Source organism: Patella vulgata, chromosome 5, assembly GCF_932274485.2.
Source record: "Patella vulgata chromosome 5, xgPatVulg1.2, whole genome shotgun sequence".
NCBI classification, from domain to species: domain Eukaryota; kingdom Metazoa; phylum Mollusca; class Gastropoda; family Patellidae; genus Patella; species Patella vulgata.
In genome coordinates, this window is record NC_065883.2 from 58115141 (window position 1) to 58137341 (window position 22201).

Here is a 22201-nt window from a genome sequence, read left to right on the forward strand (position 1 = left end):
ATCGACATCGTCAGCTGGTATGATTGTCTAAAGTCTCGGTAATTTTGATTGGTCCGTTGCACCCGATTGGATACAAAAAGTTGTCAAACATCTGATAAATAAATACTAAACAGCATCAAAATCAATACCGTTGATCAGTTTTTAATTATGAGATCATATAGATAAGCGGGGTACCTTAATACCTTGTGGTATTACGCAATATTTATTAAAAGTCTGACACGGAAGGGCCTTGACCCGTGTTTGATCTATGACCTTCTAAAATATTAACCAACCAAATCGACGATTACAAATAAGGTTGAGAGTGAGAATTCATGTTATTATTTTTCTTTTGTTCATCCTGTCATTTCATCGATGAAATCAGGATTAAATATTAGTTTGATGGCTTAAAAAACATGAATAATCACAACCATTTTAATCACCACGTCAGGGCAAGATCAGAGGTATGTATTATGATGGTACTGAGGCAATGCAGACCAGCAAATGGCTTTGTTATGATTACACTGTTTTGGTATTTTTACCCTTGCAATGTTGAGTCGCTGCCTTCTTTCTTCGACAAAAGAGCCATGGTGTTTTGTTACGGTTAAACGCAAACCCCATTGTCTGTGTCTATTAAACGCGTACGATTTTCTGGTGGTAAGGGAACTGATTTAAGGGAGGCATAAATGCATAGACAAAAGCATTTTCTTTATTTTTTATTTCCCGAATAGGCCTATTTCTTAATCAATCGTCGTGAACCCCCCACTGCATGGCCTCAGGCTGAGCATGGGATGTTTACAAACAATAATGATTAACAAGCTTAGATTTACTAAGTCTAGTACCCCATTAGCTGTTAAAATTGCAATCATAGATTGGTGTAATCTGGTTTACAATTGATTATTATATAATTAGCTGAGTGAAGGGATTATTGTCGATCACTCTAGCCCCCTTCAGCGAGTAGGCCCATCATCATGTCTCATTGAAGGCTTATAGATATGTAGCGTCCCAGCTCCCCCACCCTCTTCTAGTACGAAAACCTAGTTACTCAAAAATTTATATATTAAGTCGTTTGACGATTGTTAAGAAAGTGTGATATAAATTCATCTTCTGATACGGTAGCCTTGTTCTGATTCAAAGAATACCATGAAACTGTACTAATTTATTTATGGCATTATAGGCCTACATGTATTTATATCATATTTGTTGTATTCCATATTTTTTCTGCACCACGAATCTAGGTCTGGATTTCCAGTTGCAAAGATCACATGCTAAAAACCCTTTAAACCACCAGCAAAAAAAATAACATTCACCCAATGATGTTATATGATGTGACATTAAAAAAAAAACATATTGTAATAAATAATGCAGCCTCTCATATTCGAATGAGCAGAAGAAATAGATGTCCAAAAAAGAATAATTAAGTGATAATTTGTAAATCAATTATCACTTTATTGTAACAACTGATGTACATGGAGAATAGTAACATTGACAAAATTGGTCAAATTAGTTAATACAGGAAGTAATCAAAACAGACAGGCTGCTTACCATATCTGAGTTACATTACAAATTGGAGAGCAATGGTGTTTGAAGTGAATATGTGCTATGATGTGATACGCTTGCTTTCCTTTTCGATTCCATGCTTGTACACGACAAGAAAATTAATGAAATGAAATGTGGCTTAAAATTCTATTTTCTGCATTGACTGGGCTAATGAAGACTGGCGTACGGTGTGCTATGAGGAAAATTTTGCCCAGGCAGCGGCACTATAGCCTACTTATATATCGAATTCCACATGTCAAGGGTTCTTGTACATGTACGTGTAAACAGGACCTTGGTTTTTATCCAATACGAACAAATAGACGCTATTCTTGCCAGGCCCTCCAGCCTGCACCACTGACAAGATCAAACCATGTAGGAAATCCAGGGAACTTTCCCGACCAAGGCTAGGATTGAACCCTACTTACTGAGCCAGCGAGGCTCCCACGTGACACCGAATATGGTCTCTTTTTTTCATCTCACCACCAAAGCCCCTTAAACACAAGGTTGTGCAGAGAAGACATTCACTCCTCCCCCCCCCCCCCCTCTGTCTCGCTCTCTTTCCCTTGCTTTTCAATGGATTTAATTATCCAATCATTTAATTGACTGTCTAAAGGTCAAAATGACATTTAGTTTTTAAAGCTTTCATTTCACTGCTAAAACTATAAGCTGACTTTTTTTTCTACCATTGAATGAAATTCAAGCTTTCAACCACGCACAATGCTCATTTCACTGAGCTCATTCATTGCAGCAATCACTGTGCTCATTAACAAATTAATACCATTTTTGGACTGATATTCATATTAGAAATTCAACTTTTACAATATTGCAAGGAATTCACAAACCGCTCAGGTCACTCTCAGAGACTTTGATAGTGATTTTCATTGTGACTTAAATGGAAAAAAAAACAATTTCTTTTTAACAAATGAAATAGTATCTGAGGAAATGTAATGAAATACTGTAAGTTGTTCTCACTGGTCTTTTTGTACTGTTACTCACTGAAACATATGCAATTTATTTCCCTCTTCAGATACAAAAAACCTTCATCCCATTAAGCCTCTTACAGAACCAACAAACCAACAGTAGGATTGAAGTTTTGTATCATTTTTGCATTGGTCATACCTTTTACTTCATACATGTATTTTGAAGCAAGAGCCTCAACAAGAATTTTTTTTTTTTTTTTTAAACAATATTTTTATTCATTAAATCTGAATTTGGATTGGGGAACAGGCTATGCCTATGTGTAACCTGTTCCCCCAATCCAAATTCAGATTTAATGAATAAAAATATTGTGATCATTGTCAAGTTCCCAATCTAGTTAATCAAAATTTGATAGAGTTTAAGTTTCTCAAGGATAAAACTATTAAAAGAACCATTGACAATCATTGCACAATTTATTTGCACAACTGCCAGACTTTTCAAAAGAGACAGACTTTTATTATAAATTCAGCACCTACATCGATCGTACATGTATCAAAATTTGTCCAGCTTCAAATTAATTTCTGTTAAAGGATGAAGTGATATTACAAATGCGACAAAATTTCTTGACATTCTGAAGTTATTGAAATCATAAAAAAGAAGAAGAATAATAGATTTGTTATTCTTTTTTAAACACACACATTTAAACATACATTATGCAAGAGCTAAATCTGCCTATTGCAGGTCTTTCTTTAGGCCTGAAATGTTTTCTAAATTATTAATTAGACATTAATTAAACATGCATTATGCAAGAGCTAAATCTGATTATTGCAAGTCTTAATTTAGGCTTCAGATTTATAGAAATTATAAATTAGATCTTTATTTAAACAACAATACCAAAATTAACTCTGTAGACTCACGGATGGCTCAGCTACAGCTCGGATTTAAATAAGATTTCACTAATTAATTAAATCAGATAAGGGGTAACCTGATGAAAATACGTCATTTAGATCGAGGCTAAATAATAGAGTGTACTTAGCGAGGCCGCTGTAAAGCGTTTCCGTATGCCATTGAAAACTTTACTTGATAATCGAGATATGTAGGTGGTGTTAACGCCTGTCAATCAAATGTTCAGCGAAGGTGAAGACACATTTCGCTACCATTTCTAGGCAAATATTACTACGATGATAACTATGTTCAGAATAAAGTAATTTGACTGAATTTTTCAATATATTCTTCTTTCATCATCTACTTTTGAACTGTTATAGCAAGAATGGCCAACTCTCTATAAATATCTCCCATAATGTATCTTTAACTGATCCAGGCCATAATCAATTCACGATGGCATCAGATTTTTCCTATATTAAATAGATTAGAACGGTTAAACCATATTTTGATTTAATATAAAAATGGAGGAACGAGACTTAGCTTCGAACAACCAGTAAGGTGGTTGCAATTATTGCACACATCTTGTCAAACCTTTAATGGCTAATATCTTCACTCGCAATGGAGCAATTTGAATGAAATTTTCAAATTATTCATTATACCTTATCTATTTTCGAACTATTATAGCAAGAATGGCTAGCTCTTTATCTAAATCTTACATAATGTATCTTTAAATGTTGTATATTGTTGTCAGCCCTACATTTACTTCTCTGGGCAGTGAGGTGGCATCCCACGTGCAATCATCTTGTGGACGCTCTAGTTAAATGCCTTCGTTAAAGATGCATTATGTAAGATTTAGATAAAGAGCTGTTCTTGCTATAGTTCAAAAATAGGTAATGAAAAATATATATATGGAAACATTCAGTCAAATTACTTTATTCTGAACTAAGTTATGACAATATATAGCATAAATAGTCTTGATTGCCAAGCATCATGGATTATGGGTACTTACATGTATTAATCTTGTCTTGTAATTTTATATAACGAATAATGTTTTTTGTTTGTTTTGGGGTTTTTTCAAGGTTAATCACACTGTGTATGAAGATGATGCTCCTATTAATAAAAAGCTACCAAAGGAACTCTTACTAAGGTATGTTATCATAACATAGAAAATGTGTTCGAATTTTAATGAGGCATTAGCACTTTGCAGACCTTTTTTGCTGACTGAAAATATTATTTTCTATAATTCAACGCAATTTAAATACAAAATTACACTGGGTATGTTTAAATTGGATTGTATGCAAAATTAGAGACAAATCTGTCAGCTCCTAGCTGAGATATATAAATAAACTGACAAATTTTAATTTTCAACTTAAAGAGTCATTCAAATCTTTTAGTGCTTTTCAACAAGTGCAAGGGATTTCAGCAACATTTGAATCTACAGTTGATTTGGATAAGACATTTTTCCAAATTAATTATATTTTTTTACATGAGAGGGCTAATGAAATCATATAATGAAAGCTTACATTTTACATATCTATGTGTCTTATGTAACATATTATCAGAGGTGTAATTTGTTGTTAAAAATCGATAAACATAAGTCAATACATTGTATAATACATGTATATACTAGAACCTTTAAAACCTTACATGAAGAGTTACCTAGAAATGGATGTAACAGGTAAATCAAATACAATTGGAAAACAGTTGATGAAAGTGAGCTGCAAACTACTCAGTTCATATTTTTCACCTTTCAACACTGTAATATATAGTTTGCACCCATCAAGCTTTGAAGGATTATTATCACTTTCAAGGAATTAATTATTAATCATCTGAAATATTACCTTATTCAAAATAACTTTAGGCAAAACTAATTATAGAACATGAACTGAAGTAACAAATTATGCATAAATACATTAAATCTTCTGGTCGCCACTTTATCATTGTGACAATATTTAATTTTTGATGGTTTAATGCATGCTAAAATGATCTCAAATTGATTAGTTAATATTTAATTAGGAACAAAATCAAAATATCAATGGTAGATAATATTTTCAGAGGATGCCCAATGTTGAATATTTTCATAGGCCCACATTTTCATGTGGATGTGGATGTATATATATTGTAGTTGCCCCTGTCCGCCCCGATGTCAGTCCACTATTTGCTTGTGGACACACTCTGCAGGTCACAATTTTTATCTGATTTTAATAGAACTTGAAATTGGCATGTATCGGCCCCTGATTTTTGAAAATTCACGATTTTAGCTTGTGGACACTCTAGAGGTCACAATTTTTACCCGATATAGATGAAACTTGAAATGTATGTTTAAAACCCAAAGATAACGGTTCTTTTTGATATTCCCACATATTGGACGGTAAATTCCATGATTTTATTTTGACCTCGCAAATCTTAAAACATAAATCCTGTTTATAAACTTACTATGAAAACTAGCAGAGATTTTTACTCCGTAAATATTACATGGGAATATTAATAATATATGGATATGGAACTTCTTGGGTATTGATAATTATTTTACTGTAGTTTGCGAACATGTACAAAATTCACTGGAAGACTATTTTGTAACTATGCTGGAATATGTTTCATCAAAATATGATAAATTTACCATGTCCGTCTTCGAGATATTGTTGAACCTTCAGTCATGGGGTTGAACCACGATATCAAACATTTTGGATTGCCCGACAGGCATGGCCATGTCAATATTTGTGTTCCTGTAGTTTTTTTCCGGTTATGAATTTATATCTGTTAGGTGTTAGATTTCAAATTATAGAGCTGCTCTCACTACATTATCTTTATGTCTGGGAATGGAATTCCGAGACTACGGCCACTGAAGCAAGCTAAAGTGACAGACATAACAACAGCTTATTTATAGCTATAGGTATCTCCCGGTGAATACAAAGTTTTAAAAGGTTTTTGAAGCAAATTTTTGATAGATTGGTTTGAATATGTTTTTAGTCAAAATATTTCATCAAATCACACAGTTTGTATGCAGGAAAGTATTTTTAAAACATATGTTTATATCGAAAAGATCTTGGTTCCTATTGATATTCGTTCATATTGGACCGTAACTTCCTGGATTATGGCCCCTAATTGTGTAAGAAATCGCTTTTTTTTTTAACTTGTTCTCATACCAACTCTTGCAAAATGTCGGTGTGTCTTGCATGGCAACCACTTAATTTTTTCAGATATCAGTATCTTCAATTACCGGATATGTCATCCTATAATAGGATGTTGGTACATCTCTTGCAAAATGTGGAAGTATCTTGTATGGCAATTGCTTGTTTAATTGATCATATCATCTTTATATTTATATGTTAGTTTTTCAAGATTCATCTTTCACAATTTTGTAGTTTGTAAGGAATTAAAAATCCCTCAAATAATTAACTGAATTTACTTATTGTGAGCTTACAAATATAATATTTGATGAAAATAAGTTTAGAGGATTGAACAGAAGACCCAATTATATGAGAAAACAACTTTTAGTTTCCTAATAGCAAAAGCAAACACAGGAAGGCTGTGCTATGTACAAAACCCCCTGCAATAACCTCACAAACAAATGGATGAAAAACAGACATAACAAACAAAATAAGTAAATGATCAGAGAACTATGTACATGTATCAAACCCAATGATTTGAGCTAGAAGGTATTGAATATTATCCATGCGTTGTGTATCAGGGAATGATAACTTGAAAGTGATTTCATTTTTATTTTTCAGAATTTTTTCCTTCTTAGATGTTGTGTCACTGTGTAGGTGCGCTCAAGTATCCAAGGTAACTATATAATTATGTACCAGTTATATTTTTGATCAGAACTTTTATTTCCATCCTGGCAGTGTGCCATGATACAGAATTTATGATGCAAGATTTTCTGTCCATAAATTCTCAGTGATTCATGTGAAAACTATTTTTTTTTTACAAAAAAAAATGAAATGATTATCATTGAGTCATCGCTTTATTTAAAAACATTTCAAGCCTGAATAAAAGGATTATTGAGGTGGCCTGATGTGGAAGGACACATTATTATTCAATTTGTCGATTGAGTGGTTCTTAGATATTTAATGTGTACCAACAGACCTTATTTGTACTTTTAGTTTTGGAATATCTTGGCATTAGATGGAAGCAATTGGCAGAGGGTGGATCTATTTGACTTTCAAAAGGATGTTGAGGTAGGCAATACAATATGCAATATGCAGTAAGTTGCAGGAAATATCTTATCAGTGGTTGAAATTATTGAAAAAGAATTGAGATAAATGAACAGTCACAGATTTCACATGGTAAATGTCAGTAAACTGCATTTAAAAATGTATTATGTAAGATTTAGATAAAGAGCTGACAGTTCTCACTACCGTTAAAGTTTAAAAAATCATTAATGAAAAATGAATATTTTGAAAATTTTAGTCAAAGTTACTTAATTCTGAGTAAAGTTATGGCTGTTTGGAAAATAGTGGAGTCTCGATTAAGATATCAGTCAAGGTCTTGATTATCCATTCTATGTCACTGTGTGATTCTAAATAAGTTTTCTGGGGAACAATAATTTCTAGTCTAAAGGCTGTTTATTGTTGATTTATTTTTTTATTAGGGTCCTGTTGTGGTGAACATATCAGAGAGATGTGGAGGATTTCTCAAGTCACTGAGTTTACGTGGCTGTCAGTCTATAACAGACAAAGCATTACAGTATGTACATTTCATATGTTTAAGTTTTGATAAACTATGATATTTTTTTTAGATACAGTAATTTTTTTTTAAGCTGACATTTATTTTCCTATTTCTATAAAGAATGTATTAAAATTGTTAATTATTTTATGTTTTAGGATATTTGCAGAATCTTGTAGAAATATTGAAGTACTTAATTTAAACAATTGTAAGAAAATCTCAGACTTGTAAGTATATTAATCACAAGAAACTTGAGATAAATTGTTATAAAATTCACCTTTTTCAGTTGATGTATCTAGTTTTCAATAAGTTCAAAACTTAAAGATGTATTATGTAAGATTTAGATAAAGAGTTCTTGCTATAATAGTTCAAAAATAGATATAGAAAACTTAATACTTTCATTCAAATAACTTTATTGTGAACAAAGTTATGGGTGTTTGTCACTTGGACAAGATCCTAGTGTAGATTGTTTATTAAGTCTAAGTCTAGATTATCCATTTTACCGTTGAATTTTGGTGTTATAATCCATTTGAATCTCGGCCATCCAATGGTCTAGAGAGTTGATTATGGGCTTGTCATGTAAGTAAAAATGTCTAAAAAATAATAGTTTATATAACATTTAAAGTCGAAGTAAAGAACTGCAATAGGCACATTTATCTCTCACATAATGCATCTTTAAAAGCAATATATTCAGTGTTACATTTTCATTTTCTGTTTTAAACTGAAACTTTGGAAATTTTAAAACTAGTTAATTCAACAAAAATGTTGCCAGATGGATGTGCATCAAACAATACTGTAGAGTTTATTTGATTCATTTCTTAATATGTTTTTTACAGAACATGTGAAAGTTTAGGACATTACAGTAAGAAACTACTAGTGCTAGATTTAAGTTCTTGTTCAGAAGTAACAAATAATTCATTGAAGGCACTCAGGTCGGTTATTTGAACCAGTTCTTTTTTATTTGCAGGAATAAGAATTGTAATTACATCCTGATCTCATTTGGAGACGTAATGAAATTTAGATATATTAATTTTAACCTTCAGCAGTAGTCCTTTGATAGATTATTAATTCAAATATTTTAATTATAACATTCAGTAGCCAGGCTAATGGAGATGGGCTTGCATGTTTTGAATACATATACTCTGGTTTGAAATTAAACCATAACAGATGTTGACAATATTCAATTTGTTTGAATATTTTTATAATTATTTTAGTGAGGGGTGTAAATTATTAACCTATCTAGACATATCATGGTGTACAGAAATATCTAATGGTGGTGTGGAAGCCTTGGCTAAGGGTTGTCCTAAACTCTCAACATTTATCAGTCAAGGTTGTCAACAGGTAGGTTAGGATTTCTGTTGTTTATCTTATCACCATCGTCTTGGTAGTATATTGTGGAATGAAATTATTATGAAGTTTTGGGTTGTTTGCTTGATTGATGTCTGAGTGGTCGTATGAGTGCTCTTCAGATGATGAGGTATGTCATCAATGCAGAGTTGTGGTTTTCTGCTTAAATTAGCGGGATTTCTCTGGTTTCCTCTCTCTGCTAATTAAGATATACCATATGTTACTCCAACAAACTAGTTGGTGTTGTGTAGACCCCATTTTTCCCTCGGGGTGGGTGGGGGGGGTGGTGGATGGCTGAATGGTTAGCGCGTGCGCGCTGTATCATAAAGTCTGTCATTGAGTCGACTGGCGTGGTTTCGAATCCCCGGTTGTACGTGACAAGGAGTAGGGTCGCCTGTCCAACCTCGTGGGTTTTCTCCGGGTCCTCCGGTTTCCTCCTACTGCTAAAGACCCCTACTTGCAAGCGAATTATTGAAATAAAATTAAACCATATGTTAGTCCCGAAATGACCTAGTTTGTGTCAAGTGGACGTTAAACCCCATTTCTCTCTCTCATTTTTCCCTCTGTGACTATTCATCAATGATCAAGATCACCAACTACATACATTGTGTATTAAAGGTGAAATGTTCTGCTTATTTTAGTATTAGAAAATGATTGATATATAAAGAATCTGAAGTAGTTGTCTACATCTTTAAAGTTATTTACAACTTAACACATATAGGTCTTGTTCTTCCTTAACACTTATTAGATTTTTACTTCTTTTATTTGTTGGGGCAAAAACAATAATTTAAAACCAATAAATACTTGGTAACTCTTCTAACATCTTTCAGTTACAAATGTTAAGTGTTATTTTATTTATCAAAACTCCAAAAACTAAAAATTAATTTGGTTTACCCTGTTTGTTTACTATGATAATGAGGACTTTTAACTACATGTACATGTTTGAGATAGGATATCATTAAAAATGAGTTATGTGTCTTTATGTTTACAATGTTTTTGATATGTTAGATAACAGATGCAGGTATAGTAGCATTAGCTGAAAACTGTGACAACTTAAAAAGATTGAAACTACTAGGATGTCAAGTAAGAAAACAATAAATTATATATTGGTACGATAAAAAGTAACTATTCTATTTTAGGCTAGTATTATGCACAGGGCTCAATATACCTGCCATATACTGACACTTGTTACTTTTTTTCATTACAGCTAAATGTGATATATTGATTTGATTAGTTTAAACAGTTAAAACAAAGTTAACACAACTCTAAACAATGTAGTAGATTCTGTTTTATGAAGAGTCCTGATTTTCTTATGAATATCATTTGCTTTCTTCTATTTCAGCAAATAACTGATGATTGTTTGAGTATAGTAGGACAAAAATGTCATAATTTAAATAATGTTTGTGTGTCAAATTGTCCGCGATTAACAGATACTACACTAGTGGCGCTTGGCGCCGGATGTGTTGACCTTAAGTAAGTCAAAATATTTAGTTCTCTATTCTATTTAAATATTTCAGATCAGTGCATTAATAAGTTACGACTTAATTTAATATACTCATTCTATTATCCATGATTTGCTTTTAGTTAGTTATTGGGGTGGGTGACATGGTTGAACAAGTGAATTTAAATCATGAGGTCAGTCATTGAGTCAAGTGGTGTGGTTTCGATCCCACACTATTTAAATACTATGTACCATGTGTTGGTCCCAAGTTGACCTAATTTATATTGGGTGGATGTTAAACCCAATTTCTTTCTCTCTCTAGTCAGTTAAGCTAATGTTTTAGGTAAATGTTATATAATAGTTATTTTATTGAGTTATTAATTATTTAAAGAGTATTGGAAGTAGCTGGTTGTACTCATTTAACAGATAATGGATTCCAAACTTTAGCTAGAGTAAGTGAGGATTTATTTGAATAAAAACAAATATAATGTATAGTATGTATTTAAAAAAAAAAGAGAAAATCTTGGACACAAGTGTGCAAATTTTTGTTTTTCCCTTCCCATACCAAACAATCCTTCCATCCCTGTTTTGCTTTCAAAGCATATCTCATAAATCGTTCAAGATAAATCGGATTTAATCATTTTTTAGTTCCCATGGAAACAAATTTTACTTAGTTTTTGGTATGCAAGGCAGCAGTATGTTGCATTGTTCTTAAAATATGATGATATATAGTATAACTGGGTATTAAGTATAAATTAACACAAGTAGAAAGTTATTAGCACACGATTTGTGTTAATCTAGGTGATATGTTATCTAGATAAGTATATAAAAAAAGTCATTTGAATTCATGATTTTACACTCTTTTAAAAGGTCAGATCTATTTACCAAGGCCACCTGCAGATTTTCTCAAAGTCACAAGGTGTAAACAGCGTTAAGGTACGTGATTGTTGCCGAGGATTGTGGTTAGGGTTAGCGCTAGCGCTACACCTGTTTACATCTTGTGACCTTGAGGAAATCTTAAATGTTGGTCCAACATATAACATGTATTTTAATACGTACACATTGATATATTTTTAGACGTGCACAAAATTAGAAAAGATGGATCTGGAAGAATGCATACAGGTATATATTTGTATTTTAGTTTTGTTATGACTTAATAACTTATGACTTCCTGAATTTAAAGGAGATAGCTGGATCATTATCAGTTACCAGTGATGTTATTTTACTTGCAGTGACGGAGTGAGTTAAACCGTGACTCATAATTCTGGAAAAATTCAACAGTAATGTTAGCTCACCTTTCTCTGTATGGTAACACAGATAATGTATTCAAATTCTTCACCTTTTGTGGAAGCTAGATTTTTAATGCTATAATAGTTTCATAGTTCTTTAAAATTGAACTATCATTTAAAGCCAAATGTGCAATTCACATGATATTTTTGTTTTGTAGATTACTGATTCTACACTTGCTCATCTAGCAACTTATTGTACTAAACTCTCAAACCTTGTAAGTACGATTTTTCTATTTTTAAAGTCAACAAATGTATGTGAAGAATATTAAAGAGGCTTTATCATTTTGAACAAAATTTGAATATGTTCAACATATCCTAAATTTGACCAATGGTAATTTTCGATAAACAGATCTTCTTCTAGTGAGAGCCATTCTATAAAAACAACTATGAAATATGTGTGCATAAAGCCGTTGATATGTCAACAATGGATTAACATAAATTTCTCAACTTTTGCACACAAACTTTGAAGTGTTAAGTTTCTAATCAAAGTGTTTTTACCTATTGAAGATGATGTCCAAAGTGAAGTTACTCTTTAAGTCAGGTTTTGTCACTTTTACTACCATTTAAATATATTTAATGCTCTGGTTAAACCGGATTTAAATTGGTTGTGAGTGCACTATTTTTGATTGTTGAACACACAAAAGTCTGGTAACCATTTATAATTTTATGCATATATTCACCATCTAGCAAGTCTTATTATGTTAATTTGTAGGAAAAGGAATCCGGGGATTATTGGAAAGGATTCCTCTTCTTGACTATCCAATGATCCCTTTATATTCAGATATTAACTCTAATAATGGGAAAACATTTAATCAATATATTTTCAGAGTCTTTCTCATTGTGAGCTAATAACAGATGAAGGTATTAGACATATAGGATCTGGAGCATGTTCTACGGAATATTTACAAGTACTAGAACTAGATAATTGTCCCTTGATAACTGATGCCTCACTAGATCATTTAATGGGATGTCAGGGATTAGAACGTATAGAATTATATGATTGCCAATTAATAACTAGAGCTGGAATACGCAGATTAAGGGTAAGTCTTATAAATTTTAAAAAAAACTATAAGATGTGTGGCTACAGGATTTTCAGATTGATTTTTAGATACTTGTTGCTCCACCGCAGTTGTGAAGAACTTCAGGGATATTCCAACTGCTGCAAGGATAGACCAATAAGCCAACTGTGTAGAAATTGGTATAAATAGAAAAATTGCTGGGAATTAATGAAAGTGAATAGCAAAATTATTCCATACATTGCTTCTGCTTAGATTTGACAGAATGAAGCTACAGAAAACATTTTGTATTTCTCAAATGACCTGATAGTAGCTAATATGTTAAACCACATGAGAAACCTCAAAAATAGCATTTCATTGTCACAGCAACTGAATGTTATGTCAGAACTATATACGAGATCTTAGAATTCTGAACATTTCTATGACACTTTTGTTAGTCTACTTTTAAGGGCATTGCTATGTCTAAGATTTGCACTCACTTTCCAAACTATTTCTTGGTGATACTTTAGTACCTGTCTCCTGTACTCCTAAAAACATAAATCGTCAACAGAAAGAAACATTCACTTTGTCGGATAAGTAAACCAAGGGAAACAATGACGAAAACCTAAGTGCTACTCAACAGATTTTAACAAAGTTGGTGTCAAATTGAAGCTTACATTTGGAAGAACATTGCTACGGGACAGATTATGATTATATGAAATAGATTTTATTTTAGACCAGTTTACATAACAACCTGTGAAATTTTTGGATTTTCAGGAATTTTGGCATTAATAATGGCACCATGAAAAAACATGTCCCGCATTTTATAGAGGTCTAGCTTAGCTATTTTTCATGCCAAAAATCATTTAATTCGGATCAGGCAAGACTGAGAATTTCCGAAGTTACTATGTTAGACATGGCAATGCCCTTAACACCATTCCTGGTATCTTCAGAATGTTTATATCTGTAAAAGTCATTCATTTTGAGAGCACTTTTCACACTTTGAAATTTGAAAGATTTCATACTTTGTTATTTGAAATGTAAGAAACAACTGAATACAACAAATTATGAATTAATGGACATGGCAAACTGGATACATGTGAAAAACAATGTGGAAATCTTGATGCTGGTGCTGGACTATTAAAATGGGTCTTTCCGTCCGATCGTCTGTCCGTCACACTTTTGGGGATACAATAACTCTCCTAATTGAGGTAGATTGTTCATGCTTGATGTAGGTGTTTATTAGGTGAATGCCTTGATGGAGCTCGAAGATGAGCCTTTTCTGCTTAGGTTAAGCAGAGATAAGCAATTTGATTGGCTGATGATTTGAGACATACTAACTTTGGTTCTAATTAAGTAAGAGTGATGAAACTTAGTGTATAGTTTCATGGCATGTTCGATAATGAGCATTTTCTGCTCAGGATCATCATAAGCAGAGCGATAAGCAATTTGATTGGTTGAGACTTTGAAACCCAATAACTTTGATTCTAATTGAGTGAGAGTGGTGAAGCATTTTCTGCTTAGGCTGAGTAGAGACTTCAATCTGATTGGTCGAGACTTTGCAACACAACATCTCTCCTTCTGAGGTATAATGTTCAAACTTGGTATAAGTGTTGATTAGGTGAATGCCTTGACAGAGTTCAATGATTAACATTTTCTGCTAAAGCTAAGGTCAGCTAAGCAATTTCATTAGTCAATGCTTTGGGACAAGATAACTTTGATTCTAACTTATGGAGAGTGATGAAACGTAGAGTTTCACTACCAGGTACTTCGAAACCTTGACTGAGGTCGATCATGAACATTTTAGGCTTAGACTAAGTATAGATAATCAGTTTGAGTGCTCGATGCTTTTCAAATAAATACATGAGCATTAAATTGATATGTGTCATCTATTTATTTTGATATTTCGGCGGGGTACATAAGCCTCGCAGTTGGCTTGATCTTTTAAAGGAATGTCAAAACGTTACTTGATTCTATTGCAGCATCTCAAACTTTAATATTTGTGTTTGAATAAACAGTAGTTTTATTTTTTATGTATGTTTAAATATTTACTGAAAATAATTTCTTTATTTTTAGTCTCACCTACCAGATATCCGAGTTCATGCATATTTTGCTCCTGTAACACCACCGCCTTCTGTTGGTGGAGGTCGGCAACGATATTGCAAATGTTGCGCTATTCTTTGACGAAAAGTACTGGCAGCGGAGTATTCGCTGTTCAAATTCCACATTGCTTCAGCCATTCTTGGAATTGGTAACTTGTTTTGCCAACACATTGGACCAAACATTACAGTGTGAACTCTCCATTTGTGCTTTCTTCGTGATTATTTTCTTTTCTCATGTCAGCTATGAAGATCAGACCTCCCCTGGTGGCACAGTTTGTGGTTAGAGTTCTACTGTATACCTACACCTGTAGAACGTAAAACAATGTTTGTCCAATGATTGCAGTGATTTTGAGTTATTTATTCAAATTATGTGGTGACGTTAAATTAAGACTGTTAGAAAATTCATTTAATTTTGTAAGTCGAATGAAAAGTTGTTGATATATACGTGTATATATTTTAAAAAAAAGAATGACTATTATTATTAGCATGAATACAATTTTTGGAATTTTGTTATGGAATTGATAAGAAGTTGTTACAATGATAAAGTAGAAAAGAATAACATAGATTATAAATATGGATAAAGTCTGTGATAAAAGGAATAAATAAAATATTCTCTCCACAATTGAAGACAGAAACACAAAGTAGAATTACCAAAAGCTGTTTTAGTAGATTTTTTTTTATATTCTAGTTCATTCCTTATTTTCGACAAAATTATTTTATATGGGATAAATTAATTTAATTGTTTTATTTAAACAAACAGTTTTTGAGCAATAATATTTCACTGGTCTATATCTCAAAAAAGTAAATCAAGATCAATTTTATGAATTTGCAATCTTTATTTGAATTGGAATTTTATTTTAGATTTTAAATCATTTTAAGCATCAAAGAAATGGTCTCTGGAAAACTGAAACACCTAATCGTAATCAGTTTTATACTTTATGACTCTCTTAATTAAAACTAATCCAGAACTTTCTGCTCGATGCCATTGTAACATTTCATTGTTTAAGTATGCCACAGACCTATTTTGTCAGGAATTTAAATTTGATTTTTATCCTGAAAGTGTGTTGGCATTTATCCCTTTTTAACCTGTAAATGTTATTTTTCCATAGACATTATATGGTTAGATTAATCAGGAAATATGTACTATGTTCAGGCTATTTGATATGGTACATGTACATATTTGATTATGTGATCAATCAAAGGGTTAATAAACCTTGGTCCTGTTGCATGGTTACAGAACATGAATATTCAATAGCGCTCTTTGGTTGATTTACATATGGGCATAAAGTGTGTGTATGCTTTCTGCATCAGTGATCTTGTAGAATTTAAAAAAATTAGGAATAGCAAATTGTTTTATTGTCTAAAGAAATAGATGTAACAAGGTGTAGTTTAACTACATTTTATATACCCCATGTTGTGTGCAGAAAACATAACTGTCTCTTTATGTTTAGTTGGTTTTTAAAAAAAATGGGGATTCAACCCTACATGTAGGTGGACCATGCATAGAACATGGGCTATATAGAATCTAGTTGTACTGTAAGTGAAATTTATATCATGGATTTATTATATCTCATTTTTTAAAAAAAAATTCCAGAATGAAAAAAATCTCTGGATTTGTTAAGTTATTTGTTATGGGTGAATCTTCGTTTGTTTGAAATTTTAAAAGAAAACAACAGGAGTTTTCCGAGTTATGAATGTACTGCACTTCAGAAATCTTTAATCTGATAAACGTGTTCCGAGTTATGGATGATTTGTTTTGAATTATTTATCTATATAATCAGATATATATGTTGATGCATGGTTTTTGTTCATATGTAGGACAAAAGAGATAGATTGTGCAATTTTGACTGGACTTCTTTTTAACGCACTTAAAGTGCAACATATTTCATCTCGAAAAAGAATAATTTTTTTTATTTCTTTTGATACATCAATACATAGTTATGTATTTGTGATGTGGACTGACGGACATAAATAGTAAAAACTATTGTGAGAAAAAAAATTGTGTTCATGGCCACAATGTGACTGTAGATATTTTTTATTTTCATGGAAGCTTATATTAATATTAATTGGATTGTAATGCACATTCCTGGGAGCAAAAGTCATATAGACTTTAAATAATTACAGAATGATTAAATTCTTATACAGGAGTATGTAACAACCTGGACTTTAGCCATTTATTTATTAACATTGAATTAAGAATAAGTTTTGTATTAAAAATATATAATTTATAAATTGTATGTACCACAGCGCCTACTAATTGTCTGCCATCATTTCATCATGGCTATCCTTTTAATATCAACTTTATATACATCTTGTAAGTCTTTTATATCTTTTTAGCCGTCTGTCATTGGTATAAAGATAACTCTATTTATAGGCTACTCAAGGCTTTTACTTTGTGTGTTTTTTGTTTTCATTAGCTTGTTTATTATTTAATGTATGGTAGTTAATATGTTACACTGTGATATAGTTAAAATATGATATTATTTTGCGATGTTTGTTTAGTTATGTAGTCACTTTAGCAAATAATTTACTTGTAAAGTTCATTTCATTACGGCAATGTTTGCAAAGCTGGTCTTAGCAGACCTTTTTGATTATCCAGTTTGGCCATATATTCATACATTATTATGAAACGCTGTAGCTGTCTTATGTTGAGCCGTTTTGGGATGTCTTGTTAACCGAGTGTTTTGTCAAATGAGTGTTTTGTCTTGTTAACCGAGTGTCTGGTCTTGTTAAAATGGCATTGTATCTTCGCAAATTACCATATCTTCCTCCCAAACTATCATATCTTTTTAAGTGTTATGCTATCTTGTGGTATCTTCTTGGTCATAATTTATATCATGATAAACTTACATGCTGTCTTGTCTAAATCTTCTTAAATGGAAATGCTATGTTGTACAAATACTGTGTTAAGTTCTTTAAATGGTGAGAAATTAACATGGTATATAGACAAAATAGCATGTTAGTTTAACATAATATACATTATGATCTAATGAGACAATACCACAAGATAGCATAACACTTAAGAAGATATGATAGTTTGTGAGGAAGATATCATGGTAATTTGAGAAGATACAATACCATTTTAACAAGACAAGACACTCAGTTAACCAGACATCACGAAACATCTGAACATAAGACAGCTACGACGCTCCATACATTATTATCATTCTGGGCATTCTTTCAACTTTTAAAATGTTATTGTTTTTAGGTTAAATTCATCTTCAATTACCTCTGCCATAGCATAACTGTTCATTTTATCGTGGATGATGAACTTGTTCTGATAAATCAAATCTTGGTCGTGTGTCGCTAAGCTCAGACTCATGGAAATCCGGGTAGCATATCTGAAGTTTTACCCAGGGAAAACCCAGAACGGTTATTTGTATTTTATCTACTGATACAAAGAAATGGCCATTTGTGATAGAAATTTAACATTAATATCATACTAGTGAAATCCTTTCAGTTTAAGAAACTGCATTAAATTGTCTATTTTATGACAATCACAAAATATTTGTGGAATTGATTAATGTTAATGTTGAACAATGTTAAAAGCTTTATATTGTCATAGATACACAAGGGTTTGTTGACAAAAGTAAGTCAGTGTTGTATGAAGAAAAATGTGTAAAGCAATTTAAAAGGCTAAATTGTAGCAAGTTACAGATTTACTTCCACTTATACATAGCCAAAGTACATTTTATGGTACAAACTTCTTTAAAGATACTTTCCCGCATACAAATAAGTTGGTGGTTTGATGAAATATTTTGACTAAAAACATATTCAAATTAATTAATCTATCAAAAATTTGTGTCAAATTCCTTTCAAAACATTGCAATCTGATTAAAACACAGATCCTATTTTGTTTTGCTTTTTATTGTTCAAAATTTCGTTTTACTTGTCTTTACTACACTAGGATCTGGAAGAGTGGTTACATAACCTGCGTTCTGTTTAATGGGACGGATTAGCCAACGCAACGGTCTGTTACGGCAAGTTTTTGGCGTGCAATGCCAACATCAATGCTGATTGGTTAATCAAATGTCTGATGTCATAGGGTCAAAAGCCGCCCGCATGACCCCCTGATACGACCTTCCACAACAACCGGTCAGATCTTCATGTAATGCAGACCTTCGAAAGTTTAAAAAAAAAGAAAACGGAACGAAATATAGATCTGTATTTTAATCAGATTGAAAACATTGTATTCGCGAGAAAAAAGCCCAAGCTATTATGAAAAATATATTAAAAGAAGTCATGTTTATGTCACATGACTTGGCTATCACTGTAACTAGCAACGGGTGCAAAGCCGGAGGAGAATTCATTGCAAATAAAATACAATGTTGTCTTTAAGCGCTGTCCGTGGATGTCTGAATGGTTAGTGCGCGTGTGTTGTATCGTAAGGTCTGTCAATAAATCAACCGGCGTGGTTTCGATTCCCAAGGTCTGTCAATGAATCAACCGACGTGGTTTCGATTCCCAGGTTGTACGTGACAAGGAGTAGGTTTGTCTGTCCAACCTTGTGGGTTACCTCTAGGTCCTCCAGTTTCCTCCCACTGCTACGCGCAAGTGGATTATTGAAATGAAATTGAATCTTATGTTAGTCCCGAAATGATCTAGTTTGTGTCGAGTGGACGTTAAACCCCATCTATCTTTCTCTCCTTCTCAGAAACTGTTGTACGCTTAAGACTCTCACCCTTTCACGTCCACTCACCATAAAGTTTATCAACATATACAGCAAGCGCTCTCTAATGCAAAGAGATCAGACAATCTACGCATGCAACCCTTTCATTTTTGTCCTGTGCACGCTCCATGGGTGTTTTTGAAGGAATCCAGTATTTTTCTAGTAAGATTGGGTGTGGCGTATTGTAAACCATGTAATGGCATGAGAAGGCCTGAGAGGTCTGTTGAAACCTTCACTTGAAATTCAGTTCGCTGTTACTCGCCAGCTTTAGAATGTTTGACGATAATCACAGTCCTGTGTCTCAAATATTTCTACTGCTTTTAAAGACCCCTGCACACAAGTGAATTATTCAATTAACAATAAACCATATCTTAGTTCTGAAATGAACTGGTCATTGCTTACAAAGTACCGTTTGGCTTTCCGAAATGACCTGATCAGTGTTGAGTGGACAATGTACTGTTTGGCTTTCCGAAATGACAATATACCACTTGTCTTTCGGAAATGACCTGGTGAGTGTCTCTTGCTTGCAATCTGATTAAAATACATCTATATTTCGTGCCAGCTATTTATATTTTTGATGGCCTCTACGCATCAAGATCTGTGGGAGGTTGCGCAAGTAGGGAGTCATGTGAGCAGTCATTGACCCTATGACATCAGTCATTCGATTAAACAATCCGCATCGGTACACGCAAGTGAATATTTGGTAATACAACTTTTACTTTGCTTTGTTCTCTATCGCTGTGAATGTCTACCCACAGTTCTGCGAGGCAAACGATAAGAACTCAACTCAACAGACCATTTAATAGGCTAATCCCTTGCATCAACTAGAACGCCAGTCATTTAACAACTCTTCCAGGTCCTAGCTGTAGTGAAGATAAGTTTGAACTATAAACAAACGAAATGTAAAAGGGTCTGTGTTTTAATCAGATTGTCTCGCTTGAAGGAATATATTGTCTTGCATGTTTTATATACTACCAATGCACCGTAGCTTGCCTTGCCAACCATTATTTACTAGCATTGTAGATCTGTTTGTAGTTTATTATGTTTATATAAGCAAATGTTAAAGATATGACTCTATTTCTGCCTGGTTGTGCTTGTCTATAGACTGTCTACCAATATTAAAGTACAATGTAAGTGTATAAATTATGTAAATGTATATAAAAAAATTAATTAATGTAAATATATGTTATATAAACCATGTGACAATTTTAGTTAATTATTTCTTATCGGTGTTGTGAGTAGCCCACAATGAAAAGCTATTTTTTAAACACCATGTCATGGCGTTGCACAAGCTTTTATTTTTATAGGCCACATTTCCATGTGGACGTTGTCATCGACACTGTCCGTCCACAATTTGTTTGTTGACACTCTACAAGTCACAATTTTTATTATACGCCCACATTGAAATGTGGCGCAATTATCATCCAATTGACTTTAGATTGATACACAGAGTTTAAGGTCTTGAGACAAACAAGTATACTGAGCGCCAGTATAACAAAATGATTCTGTAAACATATCTTATTTATTTTGCTTCGTATTGTGAACAATATTCAAATGGGAACACATCAATAACAACACATTTGTACACTTATGGATGTTTAATCTGTACTCAACGGTACGAAGTCAGAGGGGTCAAAACCAAAAGTACGACACAGATGTCAGTAGCGTGTGTGTCCTCCACGGGCTCTTGAGCACGCTGTGCAGCGACGTCGCATGGAATTTACCAATGTTTGAAAGAAGGTCTGGGGCAAATTGTTCCATTCTTGGACAAGAGCAGCTTCTAAAGCAGCAATGGTGTGCATCTGTGGTCTTCGATACAGATGGGGTCCAATCTCATCCCAGAGATCGGTGCCATGTCCGGAGAGATGGCTGGCCAGTCCAAGACATTGTTGTTGTGTGCAGCCAGGTAGTCCATACTAAAACGGGTGGTATGCGGACGTGCATTATCCTGTTGGAAGTGCTGAAGTTGTGGGTTAGCTCGAAACATCGGAACAACAATTGGTTGCAAGACATCATCACAGTAGGCTACAGCATTAACGTGACCCCTGCAAATGTGAAGGGCGGTCTGGTGATGAAATGTGAAGCCTCCCCACACCATTACACTCCACCCACCCCATCGATTCGTTTCGAAGACGCAGCAGTCTGCAAGACCTTCCCCAAGACGTCTCCACACGTTGACGGCCATCAGTGTGATAAAGATGAAAGCGACTCTCATCACTGAAGAGCACACTTTGCCAGTCTACTCTTCTCCATGTCTGGTGTCCTTGAGCCCATATCAAACGCCGCTGACGATGATGATCCCTGAGGATAGCTCCAACATAAGGTCGTCGTGCACGGAGTCCCATTTCTCTTAGACGACATCTTACGGTGTT

At 33.3% G+C, this 22201-nt stretch overlaps 1 protein-coding gene across 2 annotated transcripts; it reads left to right on the forward strand.

Annotated features, from left to right (window-relative positions):
• The first annotated feature begins 295 nt into the window (after positions 1-295).
• LOC126820758 (F-box/LRR-repeat protein 20) lies at positions 296-21040 on the forward strand. 2 transcript variants are annotated; one of them, XM_050548867.2, is made up of 15 exons: positions 296-440; positions 4398-4465; positions 7050-7104; positions 7425-7499; positions 7913-8007; positions 8145-8213; positions 8823-8918; positions 9201-9327; positions 10342-10416; positions 10676-10806; positions 11166-11226; positions 11852-11896; positions 12222-12278; positions 12891-13103; positions 15135-21040. In XM_050548867.2, exons 1-15 carry the CDS (start codon positions 393-395, stop codon positions 15240-15242), a joined length of 1323 nt encoding a protein of 440 aa, XP_050404824.1. In that variant the 5' UTR covers positions 296-392; the 3' UTR covers positions 15243-21040. The 2 variants fall into 2 exon arrangements, with proteins under 2 accessions (XP_050404824.1, XP_050404825.1); XM_050548868.2 differs by lacking the exons at positions 296-440; positions 4398-4465; positions 7050-7104; ... (2 more) ...; positions 8145-8213; positions 8823-8918 and having other exon boundaries at positions 8927-9327.
• The last annotated feature ends 1161 nt before the right edge of the window (positions 21041-22201 follow it).